The sequence below is a fragment of the Emys orbicularis genome, chromosome 1, assembly GCF_028017835.1.
Source record: "Emys orbicularis isolate rEmyOrb1 chromosome 1, rEmyOrb1.hap1, whole genome shotgun sequence".
Taxonomy (NCBI): Eukaryota; Metazoa; Chordata; order Testudines; family Emydidae; genus Emys; species Emys orbicularis.
The window spans coordinates 260787360-260804160 of NC_088683.1; the positions used below are offsets into that span (position 1 = coordinate 260787360).

The 16801-nt window shown below is 43.1% G+C and overlaps 1 protein-coding gene across 1 annotated transcript in view; it reads right to left on the reverse strand.

The window, feature by feature from the left end:
• Positions 1-16801, reverse strand: part of MYO16 (myosin XVI) — a 468353-nt gene that overhangs the window by 152783 nt on the left and 298769 nt on the right. Inside the window, exon 20 of the mRNA XM_065418712.1 lies at positions 8797-8869. Within this exon, the coding sequence (XP_065274784.1) occupies positions 8797-8869 (73 nt within the window). The remainder of the gene's footprint in view (positions 1-8796; positions 8870-16801) is intronic.

Below are 16801 nucleotides of genomic sequence, written 5' to 3' on the forward strand. Positions count from 1 at the left end.
GTCTCTGCAGCACCTGGGGGCGGGTATGTCTCCCAGCGCTCCCCGAGCACTGAACTGCTGCCAGAGGGGTGTGCAGGTTGTTTCAGGAGCTGGCGCAGCCTGAAGTAAGCGCTGACCCCCTGACCTCCTCCTACACCCCAACTCCCTGCCCCATCCCAGAGCCCACAGCCCACACCCAAACTCCCTCCCAGAGCCTGACCCCTGCACCCCAACCCCCTACTCTATCCCAGAGACTGTACCCTGCACCCAAACTCCCTCCCAGAACCTGAACCTCTCCCGCACCCAAACTCCCTCCCAGAGCCCACACCCCCTCCTGCACCCCAACCCCCTGCCCCATCCCAGAGCCTGCACCCCACACCCAAACTCCCTCCAGAGCCCGCACCCAAACTCCCTCCCAGAGCCTTAGGCGGGGGGTGGGAGGAGGGAGGGGAGAGGTGGGACCCATTCTGGGCACCACCAGAAATTATCCAAACCTGCCGCTAGTGCTGGTACTCGGACTTTATGCAGGTAATGTGAATCTTACTCTTGGAGCACCATGCCTGGTTCTTCTGAAGCTTTTGGGGCTTCTTGGCAACATTATAGGAAACAAATATTTGGGGAAAATGGCATAAATAACAACAACAGATAACCTCAGCCACCCTCCCTTCCATTGCTTCTTACATTCATTGGATGTGTCTTCTCTTTAATTGCATTTCACACTCTTTTGGGCAAGGAGAATTTCTGCCTATGTGCTTGTACAGCTTCTAGCACAGTTAGGCCTCACTCTTAACTGGGACTTTTGGGGGTAACATGCCTAATAAATAAGATAATATTAAACACCCCCAGGGCAAAAGTGGATACCTCCAATATTTAGGGGGAGTAAAATGAAAACAGAATAGAACAGAACATAAAAGGACAAACCTTAGAAAGTGAGAGAAAAATGAGATTCAGTTACCTTTCACCTAAAAGTGCTACTACTATTATTGCCAGACTACTGATACTGACAGAGAGAGTCACATGATCATATAAGCTAAAAACATTTTTAAAGGAGTTTTTAAGTTTATAGGGCAAATTATTCCATGATTCTCTTGATCTTGTATTAGAAATGTAATTTCCAGTGAGCAATAATGCTCTTAGCCTGTATCTTCTTGCATTATTATTACACTATCAGTTTTTGAACTTGTGGTGAAATGGTTTTCTACTATCAACCTCTACTGCAGTTACTGTTAGTTATTTATGTACACTGTTTTGCTAACGTTGTTCCAGAAAGAATGATTTGACCTACTATTGTGAAGATTTATGTGTTTAAACTATTGATGCTAAACAAATACAAGTTAAACAGCATACCCAATACTGATTTTAACATTGAAGCATTCTTCTTTTATGTGATCTGTAAAACTCATCTCCTAGTTAGTGCCAAGTCTTAATCGTCTTGCTTTCAGAAGTTATCAAGCTTTTGGTGTGGAGATAATTAAGTTTCTTTTTCCAGTTCCCTGGCATCTATGATCCTGTTCATTGTTCATTAACTATCACTAGACTAATTCATTGTTTGTCTTTGGCATTTCAACACTTTAGTGGCTTCTCACTCAATCACATTCCATGGAGTGAACATGTTATCTGACCAAAATTGTCTTGCTCCCTTTTCCAGAGACATATCATGCATCTTCAAACCTGTTTTATAATAGCTGCTTACATTTTATATATGATTTAGTAACATGTTGTCACTTTTAACAGTTAGATTGAAAGTCCTATTGGTCTGTTTTAAAAATGAGAGAAATTCAAAACAATTTTCAATGTTCTCAATCTGGCAGATTTGGACAATTGGAGTACTTTAATCTTTTTTGGAAAGAGTTACATATTTTTCATAAAAACAAGCAAACACATACTGAGGCGAATGCATTTTCTTACAGTAATCAGAAGCAAAAGGTTAAGTTCCCCAAAATTATTTTTATACTGTTTTAAAATAGGTTAAGTTAAATTTAAAGAAAAATTAAATGAAAATTGGGCCACTTTGCAGTAAGGGACAGTAATGGTTAAATGTTCCCCATGATAATACCTTTAAAATCTGTGTTGGTGTTATTCTTTTTATCCTTCTACAGCCTCCACAGATCTAGAGACAGATATAGGCATATGTAGATTTTATGTGCAGTAGAGCCCTAGTTACCCAAAGATTTCATCTGACACTTGGAAGCTTGGGATAAATTTGTCTTCAAATAATCAGGAGAGTCATCTCAGCAGACATTGATAAGGGCCTGATTCTTCCACCAGTATTCATAATTGTCCAAATTCAACAGAGTTTCCCTGGTGTAGAACTCATGTGAGAGCAGAATCAGGACTATTTTTTCTGAGGTCAGATTTCAATACCTTAAGTACAAAACTTACCATTGTTTCATGAAGCCATTTGAAAATTGCTACTGTTCTCTCCCTTGTCCTGACTGTAAAATCAACCTCTGAACATCTCCCTGACTTGCTACTCAAAACTGGAAGACAAATCCCAAACTGCTTCTCACTGAGGAAGTGTTATCTCTCATTGTCTAATCTGCTGTGTTCTAAACATAACAAACTTGACTCGTTTGCATTTTTATCCCAGACAGGGCTGACTGCACCTCTGCCCTCTTTCATATCTCTGTGAGTGCACCCCTTTAGGTGTTAGACTTTGAGCCCCCGAGGGTGGAATTTTGCAATTCTCCCATTCTTGGACCAGGATCTGGGTACAGCAGTCCATTTATACCAGTGCTTCTCAACCTTTGGCCCGCCGGTTGCTTGTGGCTCAATCAGCACAGAGCTGTGGCACATGTGACATCCTCAGGGCCATACAGGTAGTATTGGATGCGGCCCACAATGGTAAATAGGCTGAGAATCACTGATCTATACTTATTACTGTACAAGGTTGACTGGACACTTGTGTTTCTTCCCTTTGAGGAGCCTGTGACCAGCGATGTAATGACTGACAGCCTTCTTAAAAACAAGTATATTTATTAGCAAAAGGAACAAACTACTAGTGAAACTGACTTCAAAACAACAGACAGCCTACACATGTTTAGTGTAATTTAACCTCACACCTCACTACAAGCTAAATTATATGGGCTTCTCTCTTGAGAAACAGGAAAAGAACAGAACCAATTTACATTCTTTTAAGCCACTTTTGCACCCTCCTGATCCTAAACTGCTCTAAGTTACAAAGGCCTCTCACTAGCTACGTATGGGCCACAGCACTGCCCATAATCTCAATGCTACTTGCAGTGGCCCCATCCCTTCAGCCCACAGTCCCACCCCCAGAACATCCCCTACAGCAGGGCTTATGAGGAGGTCCATGGAAAATAGCCTCACAGCTGCCCACGTTTCCTTCCCAGTGGAGAATCCCCTGCTGAATTGAAGGCTTTTAGAGCTCCTTTATGATTCTCCAGCCCTTTGACTCAGTGTAAAGGGGCCAGTGCAGAGGTAAGTATCTCGCCTAATGGACTGCTCACATGCAAAGAGTTACAAACATGCTTAATTGTTCTGATGGATAGAAGGAGATTCATTGATCTGGATAAACAAAGGGACTTAGGTGCCTAACCTCCAGACCTAAGGGCCTAAGTCCCAGTTTTAGGCTCCACTGCAATCCACAAAACTCCTGCTCCACGCCTCTGTTCATGCACGCTGCTGCCCCACTCTTGGGGTCCAGATACCTATCTCCTCTCTAAGCCCCAGAGCGATCCGCACACCAGGGAAAATAGGTGTTCATGTGCCTAACTTTTGTGGAGGTCCTGATCTGGCAGGCTTTAGTTCACACTTGTTAGTTGGTTGGTGAAAGCTAATTACAGAATTCAACCAATTTGGGGATTGTGTCCTGTTCTTTGACAGTCTGCACTGAGGTTGGCATACACACTCACGAACCACTCCAGACAGTGTGACACCCACCTTATAACTTTTAGCCCAGTGGTTCTAGTACCCACCTGGCATCTGGGAGACCTGGGTTCAGCTCCCCCCTCTGCCTGAGGGGGAGCAAGGATTTGAACAAGGATCTCTCCGTTCTCAAGAGTGTGCTCTAAACTCTGAGCTATGGAATATTCCAATGTGCAGCTCCACTCAGTCTCTCCTGTTGAAGCTGTTTCACTGTGGATTAAATAATTAAAGTCACTGGGACAGAGAACAAGAGAGAAAGTGAGACTGACTCTGTAACCTGGTGGCTAGGTCACCTGTGTGGGGGGTGGGAGATCCATGGTGCAATCCCCCTGCTCCAATGACTATTGATAGAAGGTGGAATTGAACCCAGGTTTCCTACATCCCAGGTGAGTGTTCTTACCATGGGGCTCAGATTTATAAAGTGGGCTCTTCCTCCCCCCACCCCTGTTGTGTGGAGTCAGAGTGTGGCAGGTGCCTAAAGGCTTGTCTTAATGTACAGTGCTACAGCAATGCAGCTGTGCCACTGTTGCGCTTTCACGAAGATCCTCCGACACTCATGTGAGCTTCTGACCTCCTTCTGCCACCTCCCCAAGGAGAGAGCTGGGCTAGCTGGCCAGGAAGGAGAATGGAGCTCTGCCCGGAGGGAGCTTTGCCTGCAGAATTAAGGAGAGACAGGCCTGCTGCCAGAGCAGCCACTGGGGAGGTGCACTTAGAGCCCAAGAGGTGAGTGTTGCACAAACAAGAGACTGTTTAGGAACCATGCCTGATGGAAATGGCAGAGTGGAAAGACTGGTGGGAGGCCCAGTATTGAGTTTGCTTTTTGTTTTAGAATATTTCAGGGGTAAACCCCTCCAAGCCCCCTGAGGGAAGGGACAATTAGCTAGTTGGCTGGAGTCTGCCTCAGTGGACACTGGAGACAGAGACTTCTTCCTCCTGGGGAGACCTCTGGTCATGTTGGGGTGCCTGAAAGGTTCACAAAGGGGTGCTGCTCCAACCATGATACTACCACATTGGAAAATGCTAAAAATAAGAGAAAATGGTTTGAAAAAAACCTTTTACTAAATCTGAGAAATATAGTCCAAGGATGTATGGAAATCAGAACTGTAGTTTCACTGCTTGTGCTGACTGACTCTGGACTAAAACATTTGCCTGAAACCAAAACCATTTCCTGGATTCTGTAGGGACTGTAGCTTAGATACCCGAGAACTAAGAAACTGCTACCTGATTATGAACATCAACCAGGAGGAAGAAAAGGTCTCCCTTCTTCTCTGGCACACTCTGAAAGTAGAAATAGCCTGACAAAGGCACAGCACAACTGTGTGTCCTTCAAGTTATGAATGTAGCAGAAGTAGTGACTTCTCTCCTCTGGCATGCATCCTAATCCTGGAACTAAACCAAAAAGAAGATACTTTGTGGGATCAAGAAACTGGGAGACTGCTGAAGTCTGATTTTAAAAAATCCTAGTTGGAGGTAATTACAATAATTAATTTTTATCTGGATGTGAGTCTTCTAATGTGGGCTAAGATCCTAGAAGCTAATAGTTAGAGGCATGATCAATAGCTGTTTTCCCACTTTTTCTCAGACCAGAAAAATAGTAGAGTTGACAGCGAGTCCAGAAATAATTTTCAGAACATTTCCCCTGATCTCAAAGAAGATGATCCTTTGAAGGCAAGTAACTAACCTGCTACTGAACGGATCTGTGAATTGGATTGCATCTTGCTGTCATGGCCAGCGGCTCCAATCAGGATCAAGACCCCACTGTACAATCAGATAGGAAGATCTGGTCCATGTCTTTTAAAATAATTACTTGAATTGCTTATATATGGAGCTATACCTATCTCATAGAGCTGGAAGGGACCCTGAAAGGTCATGGAGTCCAGCCCCCTGCCTTCACTAGTAGGACCAAGTACTGATTTTTGCCCCAGATCCCTAAGTAGCCCTCTCAAGGATTGAACTCACAACCCTGAGTTTAGCAAACCAATGCTCAAACCACTGAGCTATCCCCCCGAGCTTATGGCTTTAATGTCTAGATTTTTATATAATAAGTTGGTATTTGCAGAAGTGTAAATTACTATGTAGCATAAAGAAGCTGGAGATTGATTCAAACAGCAATACTGTCATTGTATAATGCATAACTGGTTGTGAGCCTATAACTGTAAGTGGATCACCAACCACGGTTGTCAAAACAAAGTTCAAACTCTCAGTTTCAGTTCCACATCTCTTAGAGCCAGTTTTAATAACAGACAGAAAATAAAAAATAACACAAAACAGTGGGTAACAGACGCCTGCTCCACTTTCCACAAGCTGGATAAGTAGAGAACACACACTTCCCACTAGATAGTCTTTCCTAGCTAACCCTGAGGACTCCTGCCCAGTCCACAGAGAGGGATTTCCCTCAGAGTATTTCCTCACCCTCATCTCCCCAAGACAAACCCAGAAGCCTTCCTTTCTTATACTCTCCAGCTGGCAATCACATGATACTTTGTCAGCTGACCTGCCATCGTGAGTCCTGTCTACACACTACAACTCCCAGCAATCCCTGATCTTAAAGGATTCAAGAGCTGTAAAAGGCACATTGGGATGTGTGCTTGCATCCCAAGACCCAGTGCTCTCTTGCAATAATCATGTCTTACTAAGTGATTTTAACACTTACTATAATGAACAAGAGTAGGACAGTCAGGGCCAGCTCCAGGCACCAGCTGACCAAGCACGTGCTTGGGCGGCACCTTGTAAGGGGCAGCCAATCTTGGGGTGGCGGGGGGCGCTCGGGTTTTTTGTTTGTTTGTTTTGTTTCGGCGGGGCGGCGCTCGGGGGTATTTTTTTTTTTAGTTCGGCGGGGCGGCGCTCGGGGGGGTTGGTTGTTTTTGTTTGGGCGGGGCGGCGCTCGGGGGGGTTGGTTGTTTTTGTTTGGGCGGGGCGGCGCTCGGGGGGGTGTTTTTGTTTGGGCGGGGCGGCGCTCGGGGGGGTGTTTTTGTTTCGGCGGGGTAGGGCTCGGGGGGGTGTTTTTGTTTGGGCGGGGTGGCGCTTGGGAGGGGTTGTTTTTGTTTGGGCGGGATGGCGCTCAGGGGGGGGTTGTTTTTGTTTGGCCGGGGCGGCGCTCGGAGGGGTTGTTTTTGTTGGGGCGGGGTGGCACTGGGGCGGTTGTTTTTGTTGGGGCAGGGCGGGGCGGCACTCAGGGGGCGGGGTTTGTTATGGCGGGGCGGCACTCTTTTTTTTTTTTTTTGCTTGGGGCAGCAAAAAAGTTAGAGCCGGCCCTGAGGACAGTATCCCTTTAAAATAGTTTATGGCCTCTCAGTAGCAGTCACCATGGTGTGTGTTTTAGAAGCTGTCAGTATCTATCTGGGGAAGCAGAGCATATGTATCTTAGAGGCTTGCCTGGTGTGTATATTTGGTGAACACAATTATTTGGGTCCCTGTGTGCCAGTATGATTCGTATAAGTTATGTCTGTTATATACAAAGCAAAACATACAACACCTACATATCACTACTTGGGTTGAAAAAACTACAAGGGGTTTTCGATTCTCATATGACTGAAGTGTGTATATTGTGTAGGAAAAGCAATAGATTGGAATATTTAGATATTATAAATTAATATACAGACTGTTTAATTAATGTACCCCTGATGTTTATTAGAATCTCTTTAAAATTCTGTCTCCTTTCAATTTGAATATCTCAAGTATCCCTTTGACTTGATATTATGGTCTGTGCTTACAGATAAAGGTTAAGGGCTGGATTCTGCCTAGCCCTTAAGCAGGTGTGAAGTGGGTGCGGGGGAGGGAAGGGAGAAAGAAGGACCCCTCTTCTTGTGCAGTCTGCACAAGGATTAGGGGGAGTTGTAATCCGTGCATCTAGAGAAGCTCAGGAACTGTATCCTAATAACTCCCCAAGGCATACTGAGCCCAAAGATGTCATCTTGAGGTTGGGGAAGGGTGGGGAGCAGGTTGAGTCATGGTTCCACCATGTTGGCCAGAAGAGATTGCTGACCAGGGAGGGAGGAGGAGAGTATGAACTGATCAGAAGCCAAATTGGAGGGAATCAAAGAGAGAGCTGGAGAGAAAGCTGAGCCACCCTTAAAATAAAGAATTTACTGGGGGAAGAGAGCAACCTCTACATTTCCACTGATATCACAGCATAATAAACCTTTTGGCTTTTGTTGCTACTGAAGTCACTTGCCTTCCTGCTACTTCTTTAATTTTCTTTTGCTGCTGCAGTACACAATGAACAATTGAACAATAATAGACATTTTCTTTCAGTTCTGCGGGCAGAGGTCATTATGTTTTGTAAAACATTCAGTTCTGAAAATCTTTGGATCCAATAAGTGATGCTAAAAGGTGAACACATAGTTGTACAATTTTCACAAAGTGTTTGATTTTAAATGGATTTTTAAGCATTCAGAATGCTAGATTAATTTCTTTTCAATGGTTTTAATTCAGCTTTTTAAAAAGTCACATGTTGTAATGTCATACAGAGGTGAATCTGCCAATAATAGCACTGAACATAATGTGATATTTTCATTCTATTCTTTATCCAAAGCGTCTGCAGACCTCTTGATCTTATTTCTAATCCAGTCTACTATCCTCCCACTCACTGACCTACTTGAAGAATCAGTTCCATAAGCAAGAAACCAGACAACAAGAAGTACTTCTCTGAAAATATTTTTTAAAGCAGATACTATTGTTCTCCCAAGCAATTATGTTAGATGTTTACTAGCTTCTTTTAAAATGATTAATAACTCTGCAAAGCCTGAATTTTAATTCAGAGCCACGATGGCAGAATGGGAAGAATTTATTTTAAGAGCAACATTTTTCTCCTGCGTGTGACATTGTTTTCAGTTGGGGCAAATGCTTGTTTTGTCTCAAAAAAATAAAAGCGTATCAGATAAACAGCATTTACACTTGCAACCAATCCAGCAAAATAAAGCAACTTACCTGTTCATACTTATTCTTTTGAAATTCCTCAAACCCAAAGATATCCAATATTCCAATTTCAAATACCTGGTCACTGAAACAATAAGATAGTACAGGTTACAGGTATTCAAGCTAGTGGAAAATGTATTGCTCCTGTCCATATAAGTTTTGTTCTAGGATGCAAGTACTCCACACACTACAAAATAGTATGGTGTACATAAGCACACCACATACATGATAAATCCTTGTGACAAACTGCACTGACTTTGACTGCCTCATCAGCACCCTACCCCATGAGCCATCCTGCACAGGGATTGTTAATATTCCAGAGCTCTAAGCAGTTTCAACAGCCACCGTTTAAATATAGAATAAAATAAGTCTGAAAAATGTTTCACTTGTTTACACTAAGACCAACGTTTTCAAACATTCAGGAGCCCATCTGATAACTCAGATGTGAGATGGGCAGCTAGTGGGAATGGGTAGGTGTCTGGATGCACCCAGTTGCCCAAGCATCCATTTTTCAGCGGGATTTTTCCAAAACATCTGTACCTATTTCCTGTGTGCTCAGTGCAGAGTGGAAATGCCAAATGAATGCATATTAGCATAGGAAAAGTCTCAACTTATATATGCTAATGGCACTTGGACATCTAGTGATCCATGTAAAATATCATTTTCAGTCACTGTTGGAGATTACCCAAGCCTACAAAATTTTAGGCTGGTACTAGTGACAGTGCAGACAAGGAAGCTCAACTGCACAGATCTAGACATTGACAACACCATTATAAAAAAACAAACAAAAGAAAAGCCCCCAAACCCTTGTGGACATACTGCCAGGCAAGCACCTAACAGCCGTATGTGCCAACGTAAAACAGAAGCTGTGGGTTCAGGGTGTAAACCAGGTAACAGTTAATGGGGGCAATGGCAGGATGTAGGAGTTGTGGTATGTCACCAGATATCTAGCTACCAAACCCATAAACCCTGGTGCATACAGCTATCATACTCATAGCACAGGTATGTTTTTGATTTCTATAGGTTGCATTTCCTGCCATCGGTCCCCTCAGAGGGAAGTGTGAACCATACACGGGGACCGGTATAGATGGTAAGTTTACCATAATGTAGGATTCCTGAATAATTTAATGCTGGGTCTGCCTACCCATAGAGAAGCTCATCTTTATCCCTTGAGCTCTTAGATTTAGGAAGCCCTTTTAGAGTTTAGCATCTCCATTGTATTTTAAAACCTGCAGCAGCAAGTCCCAGAGCCCAGGTCTACAGACTTGGGTGTGTGAGTCTCGTGCTCAGGCACTAAAAACAGTAGTGTAGCAGCTCAGGCTGGAGCTCGGGCTTTGAAACCAACCTTCCCTAGGCTTCAGAGCCCAAGTCCAAACATCTACCCAGATGCTTTTAGTGCCACAGAGTGAGCCCTGCAAGCCCCAGTCTATAGATCTGGGCTCTGACACTCACTGCTGTGGGTTTTAAAATGCAGTGTAGTCATACTCTTAGACACAAATAGGCTTCACTGATGCCCATAGTGTCCCTGATGGTCCTCGGAAAAGACACAAGAGCATCGACGCCAAGTGGCAGGGATGCCAAGTACTCTGGCTGGAACCGTGGACATTATTGCTCCAGGTCAGCCTCCACAGCTTCCTTCATGTCATCACATCCTAGAGGTACTGGATCGATTCAGGGGTAAGCCTGTATCTCTGTATGACCTATGGCTCAGGAGAGACAAGGAAGGTCCTCTGAGGATCATAGAGCCTGAGAGGAAGGAAAGGCCATCTCTGCTCAGAGCCTTGACCTCTTTACTTCACTATCCTTTCCCTGAGTTGCCTCAGAATGTATCCAGCTCAGTTAGTTGGGCTACTGCAGCCTCTTCCGACTCCCAATTCCCCCAGTGAAAACCGTCACTCTAAACCCTGCTATATGTATCTCTAATCCTTTCATCTCCTGCACCCTGCCTCTCCTATCCCCTAATCCTCACTATCCTCCTCTTTCCCTAGACCAGTTGTGTACTCCTCAGTAAAACCTGTCTGTCTCAAATTTTTATTTGGGGATTCTTACATTCTGTGCTGTCTGCTTCAAAGGTGCACAGACTACAGAGCAGTCAATGAGGAGTTGATGTGTGAATATCTTCCTCCAGTTTGTGTACCCTGCCTTAATCTGCCCAGTTCAATTGCCCAAGCCACTGGGCATTCAGACAACTTTGAACATTCTTAGGGGTGGCTATTTGCACGTACCAAAACATTTGAAAGTGTGGGACTTTGGTAGGACACAGCCGGCTACCTCCACCATTCAACAGCTGTCCCTCTTACTTGAGCTGTTTCCAGGATCAGCATTTGGGCTTCAGCAGAACAGACATCTCCTCTCTCTATATATGAGGGTGCTTACATAAAGCTACTTGTCAGCAGTGCATATCATCCCCATTAATCAAATATGTATATCAGGTAGTTAAGCCAAAAAAAAGAGTATAAAATGCTAAATCCTCAATTGGTGTAATTCCACTGAAGTCAATTCAGCAGCATCCATTCACACCAGGTGAGGATCTGGCCCTAAATTTCAAAACAGCACCTACTTACCTCAACCCACTCCCCCAAAAACCTCTTACATTTAATAAAACAACAGAATTACCAACATCTTTGCTGACATTCTGAGCCTTCCTCAGAAACAGGCAAGGCATTTTTAAAAGCTTTCCTTAGCTGTCATACCCCAAAAGTTCCCATTCATTTCTGAGTAGTAGTAGTTCAATAGTAGCATTAACTTTACTGATCATTGCAAGACTGACTATATTCTCAAATGACAGGGCAGAGAGACGCATAATAAATCTAGACTAGACTGACTTTGTTGGGTGGGAGAGGTTATCATGAGATTGATTAGCATATGAGGAAATTTCTTCACCAAGAAAAAGAGAAATATCATTGGCTACATTTCTAATAATGCAACCCATTTTAACTTTTTGCTTAAAAAATGTAAGCTTCAGTCTCATATGCCCATGATTCAAGTCTCCATTTAAGCAGAGATATACCAGCCTTGTACTCTCTGCATTTTCAAGAGGATCACCAATAGATGAATCATCCCTAATGTTTATACTTTGCATTCATTCACAAGTTATAATAGCAAACAGCATGGGTCTAAATTAAACCCAGGGAGAGTTATACACACCTAAAAGAGGGCAGAATTTGGACCATAGTCATTTTCGAAAGGAACATCTACCATCTTCCCTGAAAATACTGTATATTCTTTTAAATACTTAGCATGTTATCATTTTAGTAAACACATTTGAAAGTTGGATGAACACCAGAATGCCTTTGTTATTTGTGGATTGGCAAATATCCGTCGATTTACCTTTATAGTATTTGCAAAAAGATGAGTTCTCCCATGCCTTTCCCTCAGTTAACCTACATACAATGTTGTCTGAAATACACCCTATTGCTAGGGTTTTCAACAATGGAATCCTACAGACAACTATATATAATAAACACAAGGATCAACACACCTACCTTCACAGATCCAGTAACCACTCCAAACAAGAAATCTGTTGTCTACAGCCAGGCGCTCAGATGCCACAGAATATACTCCAAGGAGAAAGTCTGGGATATACACCTTAATACATTTAAAGCACCTTCCCTTAACAAAGAGACTTCACCAGAGAAGTAGATCATATCATGGAACAGGCCACCCTAATACCTCGAGAGAACCTGCTTCAATACAAGAAAAAAAAAAAAAAACCATTGACCACACACCTCTAGTTGTCACCTACCACCCTACACTGGAACCCATATGGGCTATCATTAAACAATTACAACCCATATTAAATGGGGACCCCATCCTGAAAGAAATCTTTTCCGAACTCCCTCTTCTGGCCTTCAAATAACCCCCAATCTTGCCGAGCTTATCATCAGAAGCAAGATCCCGACAGACCAGAACACACAACTCAAAAGTAGCATCAGACCCTGCCAGAACAACAGATGCAAAACTTCTAGATATATCTCCACTGCTGTGATGATCAATACCCCCCACAACACACCTTTCAAAATCCATGGGTCGTATGCAAGACTATTAAAACATGTGGTGTACCTCATCCAGTGCACTAAATGCCCGAAGAACAGTTATGTAGATGAAATGAAACAATCACTACACTCATGAATGAACTCACATAGAAAAATGATAACAACAAAAACACCATATCATCCTTAGATGAACACTCCATATCTAATCTCTTGGTCCTTGTTCTCAAAAGGAAACGTGCACAATATCTTCAAAAGACAAGTCTGAGAGTTTAAAATCATGGACTCAAAAAGGCACTGGATTTAGGTCTCATTACAACAACCTGTAACCCTCCTTTCTCCTCCGACTGCAGAGGTGTCAGCAGCTCACTTCACCTTGAATAGTCTCTTGCAACGTGTGTTAAGTCCTTATGCTTAACAATTTGTTCCACCTTGTAGTTAGCTGTGACACTCTACGTATCTTTCCCAGACCTGAAGAAGAGCTTTGTGTAAGATCAAAACCTTGTTTCTTTCACCAATAGAAGTTGGTCTAATAAAAGATATACCTCACCCACCCTGCCTCTATAAATTTCAAGACAGATAAATTAGATAAAATAATTCTTCACCTCTCCCAGAAAGCCTAATACCTTTCCATGTAACTTCCTCTCAGAGCAATACCCAGGGCCTGCTTTTCTTGCTTCACCACTATGTAACCCATCAGGCTCCCTCTCCTCACGTCCTATGTTAATACTATTAGACAGAGCCTTGCCACTGCCTGTGAGATTTTCCTTCTGATGAACAAGAGAGTTCCATGACTTCCTTAACCCCAGCAGGGTGGAAGGTCCCTAAAACAATTGGCCATAATAATGACCGACATATCATCATCTCAGGCATCCTACCCAAAGACCATTGCTGTACCTCATCTCCAGAAATCCCCAAGGACAAAGGTGACATGAATGGGGTCTGCTATCTTGAGCAGCATAGTTTTAACTAAATCATCTTGCACTTATATTTGGACACACCTGAAAACCACTAAACCTTATCCCAATCCTGCTTCTAGCCTGACTGGCACAGTATATCTTCAGAGGATACAGCTGGCCAGAAAATAATAATTTTGTTTCACAAAAAAAATTGAGGTTGTGAAAGTAGTATTAGTTCCAATGTGGAAACTGTTTCTTCCACATCCGAGAAGCGTGCCCTAACCATTGGGATATTGGCTATCTTGACAAAAGTTTTGTCCAAACTGACACATTTCCATGAAACATGTTGACAGAAAAAAAGTTTGTCAAAAGAATTTGATCAGCTCTACTTGAGATTCCTGGCCCTTGTGTCCTCAATGAGGTCATCTCTCTCTCTCTCTCTCTCTCTCTCTCTCTCCACACCCACATGCAGTGCAGTCACACTGCATAAATCAGACTCGATTTTTTTCCCTTTTAATAAGAGCCACCTAGTCTGGCTACTAGGAGCTACATCAGAATAACTGCATCCCCACACTGGTCCTTAAGTCTGTCTTCCTGTCATCATAGTGTAGAGCTGGAAAAATGGATTTGATTAAGAAATCCAGTCATTATCTTTGTTAACTTTTTGCCCATTTTCGGTAACTTAAATTTCAACAGACAATGTAATACACTAATTAAAATAATATTTTATAGTTGGCTATAAATTACTTCACTACATTTATGTGTGTGTGTCCTTATCCCACTCTAAGACTTTTCCCCCCAGGAGAGGGTTGGGACATATTTTTCTTGCTTAGCTGTCAATCATACTAATTCCAGCAAAATTACTTTTCTTAAATTAATCATAACAGAGATTTCCAAAGCAAAATAGAAGGATCTGTTCTCTCATGTTTACAAAGTTTACAAAGCACACTGCTTTCTTACCTTCATTAAACATGGCCTGGTAATATAGAAGCACACACATTACTTATTGAAAGAAAGAAGTCTCTAGAGCCAATATTCCTATATTGTGATATTGGTTTTACTTCTCATTAAGGCTTGGTCTACACTTACCCCCCAATTCGAACTAAGGTACGCAACTTCAGCTACGTGAATAACGTAGCTGAAGTTTGAAGTACCTTAGTTCGAACTTACCTCGGTCCACACGCGGCAGGCAGGCTCCCCCGTCGACGCCACGGTTCCCCCGTCGACGCCGCGGTACTCCTCTCGTCTAGCTGGAGTACCGCAGTCGACGGCGATCACTTCCTGGTTCGACTTAACGCGTCCAGACAAGACGCGATAAGTCGAACCCAGAACTTCGATTCCCAGCCGCCGAACTAGCGGCTGGGTGTAGACATACCCTAAGTTTGAAAGGCTCAATATTTATATTGTCTAAGTGTCAATATTGATGAGAAATCCTAAAAAAAAGTAAAGTAAAATAAGGACTATTGAGAAAGAAAATTCTTCCTTTTTAATATGTGTCCCTTGAGATTTCTGGTGGCATATATCACTTTGGTAGATGTGCAGGTGAACGAGCCCCTGATGGTGTGGCTGTCTGTAAGTGAGGGCTGGCCTGTCTCCCAAGGTCTCTGAGAATGAGGGATCATCCTTTAGGATAGGTTGTAGATCCTTGATGATGCTCTGGGAGAGGTTTTCGTAGGGGGCTGTAGGTGATAGCTAGTGGTATTCTGTTACTTTCTTTGTTGGGCCTGTCCTGTAACAGGACAGGACGCCACTAGCCATCACTTACATCCCCCAACTAAAACCTCTCCAGCGCATCATCAAGGATCTACAACCTATCCTGAAGGACAGCCCCCCAACCTGAAGCAAATACTCACCAGCAACTACACACCATACAATAAAAATACTAACCCAGGAACGAATCCCTGCAACAAACCCTGTTGCCAACTCTGTCCGCATATCTATTCAAGGGACACCATCATAGGACCTAACCGCAGCAGCCACACCATCAGGGGCTCGTTCACCTGCACATCTACCAATGTGATATATGCCATCATGTGCCAGCAATGTCCCTCTGCCATGTACATTGGCCAAACCGTACAGTCTCTACGCAAAAGAATAAATGGACACAAATCAGACATCAAGAATTGTAACATTCAAAAACCAGTAGGAGAGCACTTCTGTCAAGGCTGTATCCCCACTTTGAACTTTAGGGTACAAGTGTGGGGGCCTGCATGAGGACTTCTAAGCTTAACTACCAGCTTAGTTCTGGTCCGCTGCCACCATTCCCTACCCTGGGAAGCTTTTAGAAACTTCTCACCAATTCCCTGGTGAATACAGATCCAAACTCCTTGGATCTTAAACAAGGAGAAATTGACCCTTCCCCCCTCCTTCCTTTCACCAACTCCTGGTGAATACAGATCCAAACCCCCTTGGATCTTAAGACAAGGAGAAATCAATCAGGTTCTTAAAAAGAAGGCTTTTAATTAAAGAAAAAGGTAAAAATCATCTCTGTAAAATCAGGATGGAAAATAACTTTACAGGGTAATCAAACTTAAAGAGCTCAGAGGACCCCCCTCTGTCTTAGGTTCAAAGTACAGCAAACAAAGATAAACACTCTAGTAAAAGGTACATTTACAAGTTGAGAAAACAAAGTAAAACTAAGATGCCTTGCCTGGCTTTTTACTTACAAGTTTGAAATATGAGAGACTTGTTTAGAAAGATGGGGAGAACCTGGATTGATGTCTGGTCCCTCTCAGTCCCAAGAGTGAACAACAACCTTAAACAAAGAGCACACCAAAGCCTTCCCCCCCCCCCCAAGATTTGAAAGTATCTTGTCCCCTTATTGGTCCTTTGGGTCAGGTGTCAGCCAGGTTACCCGAGCTTCTTAACCCTTTACAGGTAAAAGGATTTTGGAGTCTCTGGCCAGGAGGGATTTTATAGTACTGTACACAGGAGAGCTGTTACCCTTCCCTTTATAGTTATGACACGCCCCCCAAATCACAGATAGTGTTGGATGTCCGGTTCCACACTGGCTGTGATTTTTTTCCTGGAGCTCTAGGAGAAAACAGAGTTAATAAGACACATGTACCTTTAGACATACTACTGACTATATAAAAACTAACAATATGTTTCATTCCAAGAACAATT